At 49.9% G+C, this 20,631-nt stretch overlaps 3 protein-coding genes across 3 annotated transcripts; all 3 read right to left on the bottom strand.

The window, feature by feature from the left end:
* Positions 1-1,065: 1,065 nt before the first annotated feature.
* Positions 1,066-4,508, bottom strand: lg12h7orf25 (linkage group 12 C7orf25 homolog). Its single transcript, XM_044135447.1, has 2 exons — positions 4,318-4,508; positions 1,066-2,461 (listed from the first exon to the last, which is right to left on the bottom strand). Exon 2 carries the CDS (start codon positions 2,443-2,445, stop codon positions 1,195-1,197), a length of 1,251 nt encoding a protein of 416 aa, XP_043991382.1. The 5' UTR covers positions 2,446-2,461; positions 4,318-4,508; the 3' UTR covers positions 1,066-1,194.
* A 258-nt stretch (positions 4,509-4,766) lies between these two features.
* dnajc1 (DnaJ (Hsp40) homolog, subfamily C, member 1) lies at positions 4,767-13,246 on the bottom strand. Its single transcript, XM_044135446.1, has 12 exons — positions 12,936-13,246; positions 7,555-7,656; positions 7,425-7,471; positions 7,194-7,359; positions 6,935-7,032; positions 6,770-6,863; positions 6,563-6,635; positions 6,101-6,255; positions 5,835-5,954; positions 5,637-5,685; positions 5,104-5,486; positions 4,767-5,032 (listed from the first exon to the last, which is right to left on the bottom strand). Exons 1-12 carry the CDS (start codon positions 13,077-13,079, stop codon positions 4,964-4,966), a joined length of 1,500 nt encoding a protein of 499 aa, XP_043991381.1. The 5' UTR covers positions 13,080-13,246; the 3' UTR covers positions 4,767-4,963.
* A 3,168-nt stretch (positions 13,247-16,414) lies between these two features.
* LOC122841453 (cadherin-7-like) lies at positions 16,415-20,626 on the bottom strand. The gene is made up of 11 exons (XM_044134759.1): positions 20,387-20,626; positions 19,173-19,467; positions 18,775-18,894; positions 18,406-18,573; positions 18,143-18,330; positions 17,828-18,081; positions 17,622-17,758; positions 17,432-17,553; positions 17,245-17,362; positions 16,931-17,170; positions 16,415-16,859 (listed from the first exon to the last, which is right to left on the bottom strand). The coding sequence occupies exons 1-11, from the start codon at positions 20,624-20,626 to the stop codon at positions 16,432-16,434; spliced, it is 2,310 nt and encodes a 769-aa protein (XP_043990694.1). The 3' UTR covers positions 16,415-16,431.
* Between the last annotated feature and the right edge of the window lie 5 nt (positions 20,627-20,631).

Below are 20,631 nucleotides of genomic sequence, written 5' to 3'. Positions count from 1 at the left end.
CCCTGTAGGACCGGTGTCAGAGTCTGGTCCGCATTGCCGGCAGTAAGTCGGGCTTGTTTCCGGTGAGAGTTGGACTCTGCCAGGGCTGCACTTTGTCACCAATTCTGTTCATTACTTTTATGGACAGAATCTCTGGACCAGCCAAGGTGTTGAGGGGATCCGTTTTGGTGGCCTTAGGATCAAATCTCTGCTTTTTGCGGATGATGTGATCCTTTTGGCTTCATCAGGTCGTGATCTGCAGCTCTCGCTGGAGCGGTTCGCAGCCGAGTGTGAAGCGGCGGGGATGGCGATCAGTGCCTCCAAATCCGAGGCCATGATCTTGAGCCGGAAAAGGGTAGAGTGCCTTCTCCGGGTCAGGGGGGATGTCCTGCCCCAAGTGCAGGAGTTCAAGTATCTCGGGATCTTGTTCACGAATGGGGGAAGAAGAGAGCGGGAGATCTACAGGCGTCAAGCGGGCGCTGTACCGGTCCGTCGTGGTGAAGAGAGAGCTGAGCCAAAAGATGAAGCTCTCGATTTTCCGGTCGATTTACGTTCCCACCCTCACCTATGGTCATGAGCTTTGGGTCCTGACTGAAAGAACGAGATCGCGGATACAAGCGACCGAAATGGGTTTTCTCCGTAGGGTGTCTGGGCTCTCCCTTAGAGAGAGAAGCTCAGTCATCCAGGAGGGACTCAGAGTAGAGCCGCTGGTCCTTCACGTCGAGAGGGGCCAGTTGAGGAGCATCTGGTCAGGATGCCCGAGCCACCTCACGTCCCACCGGGAGGAGGGCCCAGGGAAGACCCAGGACATGCTGGAGGGACTATGTCTCTCGGCTGGCCTGGGAACGCCTTGGTATTCCTCGGGAGGAGCTGGAAGAAGTGGCTGGGGAGAGGGAAGTCTGGGCCTCCCTTCTGAAGCTGCTACCCCCACGACACGACCCCGGATAAGCGGAAGAAGATGGAAATGCCTGGTACATGAGGATGCTTACAGATGACAACAAACAGAACCAGTAGCTATTTTCACTCCATATCATAATGCTAAAAGGGACTTTTATTCTGAAAGGACTGAATCCAGATGACTTTCTGTGACATATAAACTAAATCTTTATTGATGTAATTTGAACAGAAACATGCAGATCTCAGCTGACCAATCACATTCCAAACAGTTTAGAAACTACAACCCTCATCAGCTCGGTAAAGGTGGGTGTGGCCTCTTCAGATGGGCGTAGCCCTCCACTCCTTGCCTTCAGTCAGCGCTCTGGGTTGGTGGATGAACACGCTGTAGCGGACGCCCTGATTAGCAGCCGCCCTGACGAAGCGGCTGTTGGCTGTCATAGTGACAGCTCTCAGGAAATCTCCGGTACCAAAGATGGCGAGCGAACGGCGGTTGACCTTGGTGCTGGGCGTGAGGCGCTGGCTGCGCTCCGATGGCTGGTCATCCACCAGGTGCAGGCGGGCCAGCAGCATCTGAGCGCGCTCCTTCTCGCTCGGCCCGCCCAGCGTGTCCAGGATGGCACGGAAGTCGGTCACAGCGGCGCGGCAGGCAAACAACTGCTTGCCTGCCATGAAGGTGTCAAGGCTGGGCAGAATCGGCCACCGGCGCTCCTGGGCAGCCTGCTCCGTCAGAACTGGTTCCCGGAAGCTGAAGTGGCAGCGGCCGTGGCTGAGCGCCGACACATAGGCGATGAGCGTGGTGATGTCCAGGTTGACCCGCCCACACTCCTCTGGCGGCGGCGGCGGCAGTGGGAATGCCAGTCGAGCCAGCACCGTGCCACGCTGCACCCGGGTCAAGCCAGACGCCAGCTCCCCCTCTGGGTCAGCCTCCTCTTCCTCTTCCTCTTCTTCCACTTCCTCTTCATCCTTCTCCTCTTCTCCCTCCACTTCCTCCATCCTCACAGCCACAATGTCACCCCTCACCGCCACGCCCAGGTGCCGCAGCCGGCTGGCCATGGGGCTGGACACACCGTTGTAGAAGGCGAAGACGACGCGGGGGTGGCGGTAGTTGACGGGTAGCTGGCGGCTGGCCAACAAGAAGTCCTCTGCTTGCCGGACCACACTCTTGTCTCCGTACTGGCCGCGTCCCTGCCAGATGTTGTGCAGCGCCTCCGCCTTGCGGCCCACTGCCTTCACCCAGGTGAGTCCCGTGTCAGCCACCACGTCCACCACAAGTGTGCGGCGGCGGCCGGCGGCGTCCCGGTAGCTGAAGACGTGCAACAATGCCACAACGTCCTCCAAGTCCTGCGCTGAGTCCACGATGGCAGTAAGGTGGGTGAGGTTGGTGCTGTGCAGGTGAGACTCCTTCACCTGCAGCTCTCCGGCCTCCACCCGCCGCAGGAAGCGCAGCTCGGCCCGCAGCTTGCCGCACAGCTTCTGGTGACCTTCAACTCCTGGACAGAGATGCTCCGCCCGCTGCAGCAGCGCCTGGGCCGAGCTGATCCGGTTCTGCAGCGTGGCCTGAAGGGACATGTCTGTTGCATCACACCTAGGGACAGAACCAGACCTTGGATCAACTCAAAGAGACCAGCAATTGGACGTCCAAGCATCCGGACCACTGACCCGGTCTTATGGGTTCTGTTCACAGATGACCTGGAGCTGGTTGATCAACCTGGTTGATCAACGAACAGTTGGATCACCTGTTCTTATCAGGACTCTTCACTTCTCTAGAAATTTTCTGTTGGACCTTCTGAGTCAGAACCAAAACTTATTTCCAGGTAAAGTTTATTATAACAAAATCATATCAGGAATCAGAAAAAAAACAAAAAACCTTCAGAGGTCGGACTGGGTTTCCTGAATCAACATCATGTGGGTGTTACTGATCCACAGAACCTCTTGATACCGGACTGCTCAGAACCACATTATGGTAAATGGCTTTGTATAGCTCCTTATCAAGTCCAAAGGAACCCAAAGCTTCTACAGTCATTCACTCATTCATCCATTCACTCACAGCCTGACGGTGAAGAGCTACCTGCAGCCTGACAGAGGCCAGGCTGGGCAGGTAGGTCCAGAAGCTCCAGTCATCAGTGTGGACCACGTGCCTTCCAGGACAACCAGAACCGTTATCGGGCCGGCTCCGAACGAGCGTTACATCAAAATCTGTGACCCGCCATTTTCTGTGACCACAGAGGGCGATAGAGCGCAGGTACGTCTTGAAGATTAGCGAGAAGAAGAGTATTTACGTAAACTACGTAAATACCGATACAGGGCGAAACTGAAGTTGGTTTCCGATTCGGAAATGGCTAAAGGGCGATTCCACCTAATTTTTCACTACTTTCCGCATTTTTAATCGACTCTAGTTTAAAATCTACAATGTTTGAAGAGGTGACTCTTCAAACACCTAGACTCTTCAAATGTATACTGAATTATTCTCAACTAGTAGCAGAATGTTTGTGATTTGTGAAACTTAAATAAAGGGTGATTTCAGACCGCTTTTTGCATCTGGTTCACACTAGAGCTTCTCTAATTCCAAATGTACAACACCATCCATCCATCCATCCATCTTCCATCCACCCTTTGTCCCTAATGGGGTCGGGAGGGTTGCTGGTGCCTATCCCCAGCTAATGTTCCGGGCAAGAGTGGGGTACACCCTGGACAGGTTGCCAGTCTGTCGCAGTGTACAACACCTAGACTCTTCAAACCTGGACTAAATTATTCTCAACTAGTAGCAGAATATTTAAAACCATGTTTGGAATTTGTGAAACAGACCGCTGTAGAAGATCTTTCTTTCCAACTTCTTTAAAGTCATAACACATTTATAACCATATTTAACCCTCAAATAGCGAGATTGACACTGGTCACAGATTTTGATGGCCATAATAATCCGCGACTTTACTGTACAGGCGTGTAGATTATGTCAGAGTCTAAAACAACTATTTTATTATTTAGTTCTGCCACCTCTTCATCACCATCTGAGCGTATTTACAAGAATATTTAACCACCTAATTAGCAGTGGTCACGGATTTTGTACCCTGTACCAAAACCTGTTCTAGTCACCTGGGTAACACTTGCAAACGGGCCGGCCAGAACCTATGCCGTATTATCAGTAGCGACACCAGAACCAAATCAACCTGGACCTCCACAATGTCAAGCCGCAGTGATTCAGGCAAAAGAAGCCCAGACCCGGTTCTAAGAGCCGAACCTGAACTGAACTTGAATGTTCCGGGGCAGAGAGCATCGGGTTATTCACAAGCTGGAGCCCAAAACCAACAGAACAGAACCCATCTCCTTGTAGAACCGATCCAGAAATGAACAGAACTCACTGAAAACCCACAAGATGATCCTGACCGGTTTTGTCCGGGATCTGACCCGACTGAGCCCTCCAGGTAAAGCTGGCTGACTCACCTGGTTCTAGACTCAGCGGGTTGGAAGTTCGGTTCCGGTTCTGGCTCGTCGTTTAAAGCCGAACAAGTAGCGTTGATAACGTCAAAAGTTCCTTCCGAACCGCTGGTGCTAGATGCTAATGTTATGACGCTGCACGACTCAGCTGGCAGGAAACAATGCGTCACTACCGGTTGGATTTTCAAAAATAAAAGCAAAGACAGGAAAATAGGAAACACTTGCCACCCGCAAGAAAAATGGGAAACAGCGAGACTGTCTGTGGTTTTACATCCGGTTTCATTTTTATAGTAAAGTTTATTTTTACTTAATGAACACATTTCAAACAGTAACGGATTCATGATCCCACACTGACATGTTTCCCTCGTCTCTGACGACTTAAAGTTCAGAACAGAACCGCGTTCAGAACCGGATCAGAACAAAACCAGGTTCAGAACATACAGACAACAAGCCGATGATGACTGAATGTTTATTTGGAAACAAACAATAAAAACTGAGGGGAACAATAAATACTTGATTGGCAACATGCTGAACGACGTAAGGCACATGAGGTCAGCTGACCTTCCGGTACCAGCACACCTGGGCAGGTGAGCCAGAACCATTAGGCCAATCATCTGGCAGCAGCAGCAGGAAGGGGCGGAGCCAGAGCGCATCAGCTCTTCAGCTGCTTCCTCTTCTTCACCAGTTCAGCCAGCATCTTACACCGGGTCACGCAGTCCTCCTGGAACAAGAACACAGACGGAACCGGGTCAGAACCAGAACACAGAGGGAACCAGAACCAGGTTGTCTCACCTTGGTCTTTCCAGGGACCACCTTGGCGATCCGGTCCCAGCGTTCTGCGGTTCCACGGGGAAACTGCTGCAGGGCCAGTTCTAGTAGTTTCTGCTGGTTCTGCGTCCAGACGGCCATGTTCTCCTGAAGCTCCGCCTCCTCCTGTTCCTCCACCGCCGCCGCCGGGTCAAAGTCCTTCTGCCGCCGGCCGCGGACCTTCCCCTCCCAACCATCTGCACAGGAACTCTTCTTGTTCCTCCTTCGGAGCACCGGCGCAGCTTCCTCTTCCTCCTCCTCCTCCTCCTCTTCACTGGCTCCGCCCACTCGCTGAGTGATGATGTCATCCACAGGAAATGACCTCACAGGAAGTGGAGAAGACTTTAAATCTGAGAGTTTGACCAGAGCTGGAACATGAGAGAACAGAAGTTCCATGAGAGTAGAACCAGATCTGAAGAACAACAGAACCTCAAATTGAGGGAACCTGAAACTGTCTCAGTTGGACCTTAGTGTCACAGTAGAACCCAAAATAAACCAGAAGAACAGAACTGGGGTACCTGAGGTTTGGTTCACATTGTCTTTCATCTGTTTGACTTTGGTCGTTACCTGCAGTAGGAAAAACGATTCAGGTCAGCAACACATCTAGAACCGAATCCACCACAAATGGGCTTGGACCAGAACCCATACTGATCCAGGACCAGCTTCCCCTGGACTCTGGGACCAGCGATTTCTTCTGGAAACAGCTTCAGACTCACAGCGGGAACAGATCGTCCAAGTTCCTGGGCAATCTTCTCCCAGCGGCCCGGAGTCCCTCCAGGGAATTTCACCATCAACCTGCTGAGGAGGCTCAGGTCGTCCTCTGTCCACCCGGACTCCTGGAGAGTAAAGAGGGTATGCACTGCAGGCCAGGCACAGGGGCGGCACCATAGACGTGGGCACCAAAGTGCTGGAGTAATTCCTCAGAAAGACAGAGGGACAGACTGAGGACGGCTGTCTCTAGGGACCGTCGGTCACGTCTCACCTTCTTCTTGGGAGCCTTGGCGTCCTGCAGCCAGTCGTCCATCTGGTCCTCGATGTCCTCGATGGACGTCGCCTGGTCGTAGTTCTGCTGCGTCTCTGGAGGGACGTAAACCGGAAACTCCACTCTGGGTTTCTTCACCTTTGGCCGTTTCTCTCCTAGCAGAACAGAGGCAGAACAGGTTCTGGATCAGGTTCTGGATGGGTTTTAAATTCTTGGAGTGTGTTTTAATCTTATTCAATATATTCACTCGTGTTTTCCTGTTGTGTTATGGGTCAGGGGTCAGGGGTTATGGGTTAGAGTTCATCCTCACAATGGGAGGATGAATCCTAACCCATAACCCCAGACCCCTGACTCTAACCAGGCAGCCGCTGTTGTGCTGCAGATTTCTGCCTCCTGAAAGTCGGATTGTATCTCAGCGGTTCCACCTGCTGGCAGGACAGAAAAGGACAGAAAGACGTTTACTGGGAGCAACTTCCTGTTCGGCTTCAGCTTCCTGCTTCGTCTGCTGGTAGTCCTCGTAGAACCGCTTCACCTCCTGGAACACAGAGACCCGGTCTGAGACCGCAACCTGGACCAGAACCACAGTGAGGTCTGATGAAGACCATGATGATCCTAAGACCTGCACTCAAACTAGGTTCTGGTCCGGTCCGGTCCGGTCCGGTTCCCTACCTGTACGGTCTGCGGCAGGTTCTTGAGGGCCAGGTAGAGCCAGATGCTGAGCTTCAGAGGGAGGATGTCCTGCCATTGCGGTCGCTCATGGCTCCTGCAGCAACAACGCAGCAACATCAGAGGGAAGGTACGGAAACTATGGCGATGGTGATGTCACAGCTGTACCTGTCGGAGCGGTCCTGACCGATACACCTGAGCTCCTCGGCGGGTCTGGAGCTCACCTTCTTCTTCTTCTCCTTTTTTTTCCGACTGAGTAGCTCATCCTGGAAAAGTCACATGACATGCTTTGCTCTGATTGGCTGTCTGAACGCTGCTCTGCTCTGATTGGCTGTCTGAGCGCTGCTCTGCTCTGATTGGCTGTCTGAGCGCTGCTCTGCTCTGATTGGCTGTCTGAGCGCTGCTCTGCTCTGATTGGCTGTCTCACCAGCTGCTTCTCCAGGTAGATGGACCAGATGACGGCGTAGTGTCCCACAGTGAGGATGAGGAAGAGCAGGAAGCCCAGCTCGGCGTTGCTCATCTTCCTCACGCGCCGGTAGTAGAAGACGGGCTGCCGCCAGTCGGGGAGTCCGTTCTCCAGGATGTCGTCGTACCTGCAGAGACACACCTGGTGACCCGCTGACCTCCAGGCAGGACGGGCGCCCCTCGGCTGCCTCACCTTCGCCGTCTGTCCTCGTCCTTCAGAACTTCATAGATGGCCACCAGCTGAGGACGGACAAGGAATACCATGAGGTTCTGGTTCTGGTTCTGCAGGTCGGGTCCAGCTTCCTGTGTGAAGTGCGTCTCACCTGTCTGAACTGCGTCTCAGCATTTTCATCTTTGTTCTTGTCAGGATGGAGAGTCAGAGACAGGCGACGGTACGCCTTCTTTATGTCTGCTGCCGCCGCGTCCTGCAGGGGGGCAGGAGGAACCATGAGGGCTGATCTATTGGGTCTAGCTCTATGCTGTGGGTGACGTTGTGCTCCATCGAGGTTTCTCTAGTCGCTGTGGCCAAAGGCAAAACAAAAGCCTCCAGAAATTCAAAATGAAGGTTTTTGTTTTGATATAAACAGAGAAGCTCATATTATGATCAGAGTTTGACATGAATTTAGATGTTATGAAACTATAAAATTTCAAGATGCTTCTGCGATGACAGCATTCGCCATAAAGACACTGGTGGAAAGAAAACGAGGCCAGCTTTGGAAGAACTCATGTCTGCAGGAATATTTAGCAGTTTCTCTGGTGAGTTGCTGAGATTTTTTATTTTAGAGCATTATTAAGATACGTAGCGCTACTGGATGAACAGCTAAAATAAAATTATTATTAATGTTGAAATGTTGCCAAAATGTTCGGTTCATTGTTTTCTTCTGCGACGCTCTCCGTCCAGCTAACAAAACAGAAACTCTGCACCTTGTTGGAAGATGGAACCAAAGCTGAAAACATCTAAAAACATATTTCTACAAACGAATATTAATTTGACCAGCTGGTGGCGCTGTACTGCTGCAGGGTTGTCAATGAATTTGTAATTCAGAAAATTCATGTCTGCGTTAAAAAAAACGTAATGTTTTCTCGGATCGAAGCCTCAGGTATCGAAAGGGAAAAGTGGATCAATGCGCCGCTCACAGACGGCAGACACCTAGAATATTCATGGAAAGTTGAGTGGAAGGAAAAGCTGCAGTATGAGCAGAACCTCACACTGCATTGATGCAGGAATTAAAGCTACAGGAGCTCTGACCCGGTTCTGAGACCAGAATATTCTGGTGTAGTGACCCAGAACCATCAGAACCATCCGACCCAGAGCCCTGAGGGCAGCTGAGCAGCTTTTACCGTCAGGCTGTGAACCAGACAGAACCTCTCTGTGGATCCGAGTCAGTCGGTCCGTCTGCCACGTCTTCCTCCTCCCCTAAAGTTGTAATGATGTAGATAAGTTGGTAGATGATTATCAGTCTAAAGTTTCAGACATCATTAAAGTGAAGGTTGTGTCTGGTAGGAGAAATGCACAAACAGTTCAATCAACAAAACAACTCTGCCGTAGCGCCGAACAAAAATGGAGTAAAACTCAACTTCACGTTTATTATGACATCTATAAAGAAAGACTTCATAACTAAACTCAACACTAAAACATGCAAGAGAAGCTTTCTATGCAGATGTCATAAACACAAACGTTAACAAAGCTCCAGCTTTAATCACAAACCCTCCAGACTGAAACTCCTGAACTTCAATCTGAAGTTTTCCAGATTCTTTTCAGAGAAAACTGAAAAATACAGAAAACTGATCCAAGTTCAGCCACTTAACTCTAAACACTGGAAGAAATAATAAGCCAATGAAGCTCCAGTTGCTGCTGTCTGGATGTTCTAGATCTATAACTCTAGAGCAGGGGTCTCAAACTCCAGGCCTCGAGGGCCGCAGTCCTGCAGTTTTTAGATGAGCCACAGGTACAAAGCACTGGAATGAAATGACTTAATTACCTCCACCTGGTGTAGATCAGTTCTCCAGAGCCTGAATTATTCTATTCAGGTGCAGCAGAGGCTCATCTAAAAGCTGCAGGACTGCGGCCCTCGAGGGCTGGAGTTTGAGACCCTGATCTAGAGAGTTTCTTTAAGTCCTGCCTGTTGCTGCTAATCTGATACAAACAGTAACTCATGGATCTCATCAGGCTTTGAAACCAGCAGTTATCAAACCACTGAGAAAATCACTACTGCAGAACGACAGGCTGACCTCTGACCTCCCATTCATCAGTAAAGTTATTGAAAAAGCTGTTTAAACAGTTAAATAGCTTCCTAATAATAACCAACTGCTTTGACTCCTTCCAGTCTGGTTTCCATGGTTACCACAGCACAGAGACTGGCCTAGTCAAAGTGTTCAATGACATCCATATAAATACAGACTGTGGGAGAACCACAGTTCTGGTTCTGGTTCTGTTGGACCTCAGTGTTGACCATAACATATTACTGAATGGACTGGAGAGTTGGGTCGGACTCTCCGGTCCAGAGATTAACTGGTTTGAATCTTACATAAAGAACAGGGATTTCTTTGTTTCAATTGGAAACTTCTCATCAAAGAGGTCAAAGGTCACATGTGGGGTACCCCAAGGTTCAATCCTAGGACCCTCTTATTCAATATCTATATGCTCCCACTGGCTCAGGTTATAACAGGAAATAATATCAGCTACCATAATCAATCAATCAATCAATCAAATTTTATTAGTATAGCACATTTCAGCATCAAGTCATTTCAAAGAGCTTTACATCAAATCAAACACAGAGACACAATGCAACATAGAATCAACAATCAAAAAATGATATTAAGTCAGATTCCATCAATAAATTTATAATTGATTACGTTTCTAATAAAACTCTAAACAAGTGGGTTTTTAGTTGAGATTTAAAGGAAGTCAGTGTTTCAGCTGTTTTACAGTTTTCTGGAAGTTTGTTCCAGATTTGTGGTGCATAGATGCTGAATGCTGCTTCTCCTCGTTTGGTTCTGGTTCTGGGGATGCAGAGCAGAACCAGAACCAGAACCTGAGAGGTTCTGGAAGGTTGATACAACAGCAGCAGATCTTTAATGTATTGTGGTGTTAAACCATTCAGTGATTTATAAACTAACAACAGTATTTTAAAGTCTATTCTTTGAGCTACAGGGAGCTAGTGGAGAGACTTTAAAACTGGTGTTATGTGCTCTAACTTCCTGGTTTTAGTCAGAACTCCAGCAGCAGCATTCTGGATCAGCTGCAGCTGTTTGATTGATTTGTTGGACAGACCTGTGAAGACGCCGTTACAATAATCAATACGACTGAAGATAAACGCATGGATGAGTTTCTCTAGATCTGGCTGAGACATTAGTCCTTTAATCCTGGAAATGTTCTTCAGGTGATAGAAGGCCGACTTTGTAACTGTCTTTATGTGGCTCTGAATGTTCAGGTCAGAGGTCATCAATACTCCCAGGTTTCGGGCTGATCGCTGGTTTTTAGTTGTAATAACTGAAGCTGTGCACTGACTCTAGATCTGTAACTCTAGATCTATGACTGTAGATCTATAGCTCTCTAGATCTATAACTGTAGATCTATTGCTCTAGATCTATAGCTCTAGATCTATAACTATAGATCTATAGATCTAGATCTATAGCTCTAGATCTATAGCTCTAGATCTATAACTAAATCTACAACTCTAGATCTATAACTCTAGATCTATAGCTCTACATCTACAACTCTAGATCTATAGCTCTAGATCCTCTTTAGGTCCAAAAATAATAACTTCAGTTTTGTCTCATCCACACATTTATCTGTTCTAAGCATCTGTTCAGTGATTGGATGGGGTCAAAGGTCACCTGGTGACATCATAATGTAGAGCTGTGTGTCATCTGCATAGTTATGGTAGCTGATATTATTTCCTGTTATAACCTGAGCCAGTGGGAGCATATAGATATTGAATAAGAGGGTCCTATGATTGAACTTTGGGGTACCCCACATGTGACCTTTGACCTGTTTAATGAGAAGTTTCCAATTGAAACAAAGAAATCCCTGTTCTTTATGTAAGATTCAAACCAGTTAATCTCTGGACCGGAGAGTCCGACCCAACTCTCCAGTCCATTCAGTAATATGTCATGGTCAACACTGAGGTCCAACAGAACCAGAACCAGAACTGTGGTTCTCCCACAGTCTGTATTTATATGGATGTCATTGAACACTTTGACTAGGCCTGTCTCTGTGCTGTGGTAACCATGGAAACCAGACTGGAAGGAGTCAAAGCAGTTGGTTATTATTAGGAAGCTATTTAACTGTTTAAACACAGCTTAACTACACTGATGACAAAGCTCTACGTTATGATGTCGCCAGGTGACCTTTGACCCCATCCAGTCACTGAATAAATGCTGAGAACAGATAAATGTGTGGATGAGACAAAATTTTCTCCAGCTGAACAGAAACTGAAGTTATTATTATCTAGAGCAATCTAGAGTTATAGATCTAGTTACAGATCTATATTTATAGGTGGACAGTTATAGATGTAAAGCTACAGATCTAGAGTCAGTGCACAGCTTCAGTTATTACAACTCAAACCAGCGATCAGCCCGAAACCTGGGAGTAGTGATGACCTCTGACCCTTCAGAGCCACATAAAGACAGTTACAAAGTCGGCCTTCTACCAGCTGAAGAACATCTAGATGACTAATGTCTCAGTGAGATCTAGAGAATCTCATCCAGTCCATCGATTCTGTCAACAAATCAATCCTCCAGCTGCAGCTGATCCAGAACTCTGCTGCTGGAGTTTGGACCAGAACCAGGAAGTTCGAGCCCATCAACCCAGTTCTCCAGAACCTCCACTGGACCCTGTAGCTCAGAGAATAAACTTTAGATCCTGTTAGTTTCTAAATCACTGAACGGCTCAGACCCACAACACATTAAAAATCTGATGCTGTTGTATCAACCTTCCAGAACTCTCAGGTTCTGGTTCTGGTTCTGGATACAGAGCAGAACCAAACGAGGAGAAGCAGCATTTAGCATCTATGCACCAGAAATCTGGAACAAACTTCCAGAAAACTGTAAAACAGCTGAAACACTGAGATCCTTTAAATCTGGACTTAAAGCAGCTGTTAGTTTTATTAGAAACGTAATCAATAACCAATAATCAACTCGACTTAATGTGATGTTTGATTGTTGATTCTGCTGCATCTCTTTGAAATGTCTTGTTGCTGAAACGTACAGATCAAATTTGACCGATTTGGGTCACTCTGGACCTGATCGGTTCTCTGACCTTCAGCTCAAGAGAAAAACTTTTTATTCACAATATTAACTTTTGAATCTCTCCCAACTTTATATTTGTCTTATTTTTACTAAATTTAATTTGATTTCTATTTTATCATTAATCTACTCGTGATGTTCTTTCTTAGAAATGAACTTTATCAGCTTTCTTAGCCGTTTATAACTAGTTAAATAATATCAATAGTAACAATAAATGTTCCGGGATTTTAGCGGTTCCGCAGCTTCCGGACCAGAACATCTGGACCCAAATTTATTCTCCAGAACTGAGTCCCGAACCTGGGCTTCCTGCAAGGAGGGCCAAGGAAAACCTCCGGAACCTCCAAGACCCCGTACGGGTTCTGTTTGGGTTCGGCTTTCCCAGACAGCTGGCAGCAGAACCCCGAACGGACCGTGACGTGGCACCGGTCCCGGGTTGCCATGGAGACGGACTCACCTTGTCCAGGTGCAAGAACTCGTAGAAGTTCTGCGAAACCTCCTCTACCAGGTCCAGGAGCTCCAGGTCCGCCTCCCAGCCACGAACCAGAACCAGAACCAGGCTCAGGACCAGAGGCCCGCTCAGACCCGCACACACCCGCATCTCCGGAACCAAACGCCGCTGGAGGAGGACCGGACCCGGAACCAGGACCAGATTCGGAACCAGGACCAGGTAACGGGCCGGCGTGGGAAGCAGCTCAGACAGAACCGAAAACTCCGACACGTCCTCGAAGGTTCCGCTGCTTTTCTTCCTGAGCTGATCGAGTTACTGGCTCGGTACCGACCCCTGCAGGACTGGAGGAGCCGCTGCGACGCACTCGGAACCTCCCGAACCCTTGGTTCCAGAAACACAACCCAAAGAGTAACAACAGGAGTCCGGCTCCAGCCTTGGAACAGAACCACCATTCTATAAGCAGAACCAGGTTCTGTTGGGACGACCCAACAGAACCTGAGTGAGGCGGGTTAGCAGCCTGGTTCTGGTCAATCTGGACCCAGACACTGGGTTCTGGACCCAGTTTGACCAGCAACATGAAATTGAAACACCAGAACTGATTACAGGATGTACTTATATTCACTCCATTAAATCATCAAGTTCAATTTTTTATCCATAATATAAAATAATAATAAATAAAAAAAATCTGCAGGAAACTGCAGGACTTGAAGACTCTGGAGGACTCGGAGACTCTGGAGGACTCGGAAACTCTGGAGGACTTGGAGACTCTGGAGGACTTGGAGACTCTGGAAAACTTGGACAAAGTGGAGGACTTGGGGAAACCGGAGGACTTGGAGACTCTAGAGGACTTGGACAAAGTGGAGGACTTGGACGAAGTTGAGGACCTGGATACTCTGGAGGACTTGGAGACACTGGAGGACTTGGAGACACTGGAGGACATGGAGAAACTGAAGGACTTGGAGAAACTAGAGGACCTGGAGAAACTGCAGGACTTGGGAAAACTGGAGGATTTGGACAAAGTTGAGGACTTGGAGAAACTGGAGGACTTGGAGACTCTGGAAAACTTGGACAAAGTGGAGGACTTGGAGATACTGGAGAACTTGGAGAAAATGGAGGACTTGGACAAAGTTGAGGACTTGGAGAAACTGAAGGACTTGGACAAAGTGGAGGACTTGAAGAAAATGGGGAACTTGGAGAAACTGGAGGCCTTGGACAAAATTGAGGACTTGGACAAAGTGGAGGACTTGTGAAAACTGGAGGACTTGGAGACTCTGGAGGACATGGAGACACTGGAGGACATAAAGAAACTGAAGGACATGGACAAAGTGGAGGACTTGGATAAACTGAAGGACTTAGAGAAATTGCAGGACTTGGAAAAACTGAAGGACTTGGACAAAGTTGAGGACTTGGAGACTCTGGAAAACTTGGACAAAGTGGAGGACTTGGGGAAACCGGAGGACTTGGAGACTCTAGAGGACTTGGACAAAGTGGAGGACTTGGGGAAACTGAAGAACTTAGAGAAACTGCAGGACTTGGAAAAACTGGAGGACTTGGACGAAGTTGAGGACCTGGAGACTCTGGAGGACTTGGAGACTCTGGAGGACATGGAGACACTGGAGGACATGGAGAAACTGAAGGACTTGGAGAAACTGGAGGACTTGGAGACTGGAGGACTTGGAGACTCTGGAAAACTTGGACAAAGTGGAGGACTTGGAGATACTGGAGGCCTTGGACAAAATTGAGGACTTGGACAAAGTGGAGGACTTGGGGAAACCGGAGGACTTGGATAAACTGAAGGACTTGGATAAACTGAAGGTCTTAGAGGAACTGCAGGACTTGGAAAAACTGGAGGACTTGGACAAAGTGGAGGACTTGGATAAACTGGAGGACTTGGATAAATTGGAGGACTTGGGGAAACTGGAGGACTTGGGGAAACTGGAGGACTTGGAGAAAGTGGAGGACTTGGAGAAACTGAAGGACTTGGATAAACTGAAGGACTAAGAGAAACTGCAGGACTTGGAAAAACTGGAGGACTTGGACAAAGTTGAGGACTTGGAGACTCTGGAGGACTTGGAGACACTGGAGGACTTGGAGATACTGTAGGACTTGGAGACTCTAGAGGACTTGGACAAAGTGGAGGACTTGGGGAAACCGGAGGACTTGGAAACTCTAGAGGACTTGGACAAAGTGGAGGACTTGGGGAAACTGAAGAACTTAGAGAAACTGCAGGACATGGCAATACTGGAGGACTTGGACGAAGTTGAGGACCTGGAGACTCTGGAGGACTTGGAGACTCTGGAGGACATGGAGACACTGGAGGACATGGAGAAACTGAAGGACTTGGAGAAACTGGAGGACTTGGAGACACTGGAGGACATGGAGAAACTGAAGGACTTGGAGAAACTGGAGGACCTGGAGAAACTGCAGGACTTGGAAAAACTGGAGCACTTGGACAAAGTTGAGGACTTGGAGACTCTGGAGGACTTGGAGACACTGGAGGACATGGACAAACCGAAGGACATGGAGAACCTGAAGGACTTGGAGAAACTGGAGAAACTGGAGGACTTGGATAAACTGGAGGACTTGGAAAAAGTTGAGGACTTGGAGACTCTGGAGGACATGGAGAAACTGAAGGACTTGGAGAGTGGAGGACTTGGAGACTCTGGAAAACCTGGACAAAGTGGAGGACTTGGAGATACTGGAGAACATGGAGACTCTGGAGGACTTGGAGAAAATGGAGGACTTGGACAAAGTTGAGGACTTGGAGACTCTGAAGGACTTGGAGAAACTGGGGAACTTGGAGAAACTGGAGGCCTTGGACAAAGTGGAGGACTTGGAGAAACTGGAGGACTTGGGGAAACTGGAGGACTTGGAGAAAGTGGAGGACTTGGAGAAAGTGGAGGACTTAGAAAAACTGCAGGACTTGGAAAAACGGGAGGACTTGGACAAAGTTGAGGACCTGGAGAAACTGGAGGACTTGGATAAACTGAAGGACTGGGATAAACTGAAGGACTTTGAGGAACTGCAGGACCTGGAAAAACTGGAGGACTTGGACAAAGTTGAGGACTTGGAAACTCTGGAGGACTTGGAGAAACTGGAGGACTTGGATAAACTGGAGGACTTGGATAAATTGGAGGACTTGGGGAAACTGGAGGACTTGGGGAAACTGGAGGACTTGGAGAAAGTGGAGGACTTGGAGAAACTGAAGGACTTGGACAAAGTGGAGGACTTGGAGAAACTGAAGGACTTCTTTGTGTTTATTTGAATATTGTCAGGTTGAAACAGTTCTGAACATTTATAGTCTTGCTAGCTAGCAATGCTGTAAATAATTTGCAGGACACAACATGACATCACACTCTCAAATTGACTTAGCACAGACTGCAGGGAAACAGGAGTTGTCACGGCAACAATGGTGACGTCGTGGTCAGGTACTGTTGGTTCCAGTCAGGTTGGTTCTGCCTGTTGGGTTCTGCCTGAGGCTCTGAGGTCGCCTTCCATCCAATCAGATGTCCTCTTCAGGCTCCACCCCTCTGGGTTCATAGAGGTCGACCAGCCTCCAGAACCTTGAGGCCCACAAGAAGTTCTGGTCGGGTTCTGCTGGGCCAGGGGAGCTGTTGGAGCTGATGGAGCAGATCGAGCACGCCGCCGAGCCGCCACCATTCCAGAACATGGGCAGTAAGTCAGCAGGGGGCGCCGTGGGGTCCAGGTTTGCCTTCAGCAGCCGGGCCTTCCGGGCCTCCAGGTCAGCGGAACCGCCGGTCGAGTTGAGCTGGTCCAGATGTCTCAGGGCGGCCATGTTGAAGGCCTTGGTGTCTTCCTCGCCACCACCTTCGTCATCGTAACAGGCGAAATTCTCCTGGGCGTCCCGCTCTTCATCCTCCGCCTCCTCCTGTCGCCTGAACCTGACCGCAGCCGTTACCATGGCAACCCCTGAGGAGGAAGGAGACACTGAAGTGGTCCGGTCTGGTTCAGCCCAAAGCGGACCGCTTCACTTTGCGTACCCAGGAATGTGAGCAGGCCGGACAGGACTGCGGCGGTTGCCACAGCGACATGGTGCGGCTCGTCCCAGCTGCAGTGGCGCTGGTTTCCATAGCGATCACAGTGACAGACGGAGACTGTCAGCGTGTTGGTGCTACTGAGGGACGGATGGCCGCCGTCTGCGATCACCACGGCAACCAGGTGGACAGGTTGGTCCCGCAGCCGCACACCGGGCTGCAGCGCCAGAACCGAGGCAGTGTTGTCTGCAAGCAGAGAAACGAGTCAGCAGCTGGTTCGGACCCAGAGTCCCGGCCCAGTTCTGACCCAGAACCCATACCGCCGTTGTCAATCAGGCTGAAGCTGAGGTTTGCATCGCTTCCTGCAGGCAGTGAGAACAGGAAGTGATGTCCGTCCTCGGGGTCGTCCGGATCCACAGCGCTCAGAGTCCCGACGACCTGCAGGAGGAGACGCAGAGGTCAAAGGTCAGCTGACTTCCTGGCAGTGCCTGGCCAGGTGAAACTCACCTGGCCGGCATGGACGTCCTCACAGACAAACGTCTGTGACTCAGCGGCGAAACTTGGCGGATTGTCGTTTACGTCCGTCACAGAGACCAGAACCAGAACCGAGCCGGCCTGGGACGGGTCCGCTGCAAACACAAGCACACCTGTCAGTTGGCAGCCAATCAGGGCTCCACGCTGCGATCATGTGACCTACAAATCTCCATGGCGATGATCGTTATATTGTGCTGAACTCTGACTTCACGGTCCAGAAACCTGCTGGTTCTTATGGTACCGGAACTGCTGTCGATGTCAAAGAAACCCCCGATGTCCGACTTCCTGTCTATGGAGTACCTGGAGACAGAAGGACACAGAGGGACAGAGGGACGGAGAGGGTCCTGAAGCTGTCCACTCCACCGGTACCTGATAGGACTGTTGGACCGGTCCGGGTCGTGAGCCGACACAGCGCCCACCGTGGTTCCGACCGGAGCGTCCTCCAACACGGACAGGTGATGGACGGACTCGGAGAAGACGGGGGACTCATCCTCGTCCACCACCTGCAGCTGGACCAGAACCTCGTCGCTGAACGGACCGGCCAGCAGGAAGCGGGAGTCCGTCTGCCGGTTGGACGCCTCGACCCGCAGCAAGTAGCTGGACTGGACCTCAAAATCCAGGCCCTGGGGGACAAAAACCATGTCAGAACCAGAACTGGGTCAGAACTAGAACCAGATCCAGTACCTTGACCAGTGTCAGCAGACCCTCCTGTGTGTTTGGATCCGTCAGAACCCGGAAGGTTCCCAGTTCATCTCCGTCCAGAACCCGGTACTCCACTTCGGCATTGTGACCCAAGTCCGGGTCCACGGCTTTTATCCGAGCCACCACAGCCGGCGCCGGTATCAACTCCGGAATACTGAACTGGTAGTTCCCTGTGGGACAGGAGGGGGTGTCACAAGGAGCCGGTCCAGAGGTCAGAGGTCACAGAGGTCAAAGTTCAGACTCACTGCGAGGGAAGCGCGGCGGGTTGTCGTTGACGTCTGTCAGCGTCACGGTAACTGCCGTGGTTCCGGACAGAGCCCCCCTCCGACCCAACAAGTCCCGGGCCTGGACCACCAACTGGTACCGGTCCTGAGTCTCCCGGTCCAGGTCTGGCAGGGCGGTCTGCACCACACCTGGAATACCAGGGGTCAAAGGTCGACAGGGAACCACCAGGAAGAAAGAGACTTGTAGAGACGAGTGAACCGTGATAACTACAGGATCTACCTCCTATTCTTCCTCTAAAACCAACAGAACCTACTGGCTGGTACCAAAGGGTTCTGGTAGCAACATCTGGACCAATCAGAGCCAGATTCTGGGTCAGAATCAGACCCTACCTGTGTTTGGGTCTACAGTGAAGTATGGTCCACCCTGCAGGAGGCTGTAGACGATTCGGGCCGCGGTTCCATAGGTCGGGTCGTCAGCGTCTGTCGCCGTCACCGTCACCACAGATGTTCCTGCACACAGATGCAGCGCTGACACCCAGAGGCCAATCAGAGCACTGCGGCCTCAGAACACCTTGCTCTGTAGTCACAGAACCTTTCACTATAAAAGTCTGATTTGTTCGTTGAAAGCCTGACCTTCAGAATAAAAGCATGTCTGATTCTGACGGGCTGCTAAGCTTCAGGTTCAGGTTGAATTCAGGTCAGGTCCAGCTTAAGTGCTGGTTCTGCTCCCTGCAGACTGTCTCACTAACTATAACCGAAGCAACCAGCAGGTCCGGGTCCAGACCCACCTGCCGGGGCCCGCTCCGGGACCTTGGCGGCGTAGGGGCCGTCCAGAAACCTTGGAGCATTGTCGTTGATGTCCTGGACTCGGATGGTGAACTGGGACTCGGGCTCCAGCAGCAGCTGGCTGGTCCGGTCCCGGACCTGGGCCCGCAGGACGTAGGAGGCCTGCTGTTCCCGGTCCAGCCTGCGGGTGGCGTGGATGTCTCCAGTCCCCTCATCAACGGTGAAGATGGACATGGCTCCGTCGCCACTGAGGTGGTACGTCACCTGACCGTCCCCTCTGTCCAGGTCAGAGTGGAGCTGCAGGGGAAGAGACCAGTTAGCCCAGAACACAAAACCAGTTGGCCCAGTTCTGCCACTGCATGTCTTGTCAACAATGAGCAACAATAATCAATATTATTGGCATTATTATTAATAATAATATAATGGGTTCCCTGTATGACCGGTACCGGAGTCTGGGCCGCTTTGCCAGAGTTCTGACTAGATCACCGGTCTTGTGTGAAATTCTGCCGGCTGTGTCGGGAGCGCCCACTGCAGCCAGAGGATCCGATCATTTCCACGGCGTTACTGATTGATTTATCGGTAAAATAACTCATATAATCATGTCAAGGTTGTAACTTTCAAGGTGGTCAAATAAATAGATAAAGAAGTTCTTCGGACACCGTTTAGATTTTTTAATCGCCTAGATAATCGGTCTTTCTACTTTTGTCACTCAAGCCTGACAAATAAAAGTCGGTCACCACGGGTTTCCATCAGGTTGTGTGTGTTTGTGATTTTTCATTGCTCATATAAGAGGAGAGAAGCTGCTGACAGCAGATCCTGAAAAGATCAGAGTGTAAGTTTTCTGGAAAATCCCGCTGTAAAGTAAAACATGACAGATTGCTGGATAAAAACATTTCTGGTTGTTAATTTTTTGTGGTTCACTCAGACTATCAGACATAATTGTTGAGAATTTGGAAACGGTTGTCAGTTACAAGAAGGGAACCAAATATTTTATGTTCCTAAAATAACCTGTTCCCCAGTTCCACCCTCTTTTTGGGGGGGGGGTCACAGAACATCGACATGATTGTTTTACCAAGAAGTGGATCAGATGCCCAGTGAAAATGGTTGGATTCACCTCAAACTCCAAACCAAACATGGATCCAGATTCGAAATGTCTCCCATGACAGAACCAATTTCCAGACCCGTTCAGAACCGGTTCAGGAGGTTCTGGTCTTACCTTCCCCACATACTGAGGCTCATGTCCGGCGTCCTCCTCCAGGACAAAGAACTGGTTCCAGACCCAGCTCCGCCTCGTCCTCTTGAGGTGGAACAGAACCGGCTCCTCGGTTCCATTGGTTCCACCCGGTCCACTGGGTCTGTCTGTCTCTTGGAGAACCTCAGAGGTCAGCATCACAAAGCATCTTGGCTCCGCCCACAAGGCCAGGACGAAGACGGCAAGGAGGCGGAGCCTCTTCATCCTTT

This window comes from Gambusia affinis, linkage group LG12, assembly GCF_019740435.1.
Source record: "Gambusia affinis linkage group LG12, SWU_Gaff_1.0, whole genome shotgun sequence".
NCBI lineage: Eukaryota > Metazoa > Chordata > Actinopteri > Cyprinodontiformes > Poeciliidae > Gambusia > Gambusia affinis.
This window is presented reverse-complemented; position numbering and strand designations above follow the sequence as displayed.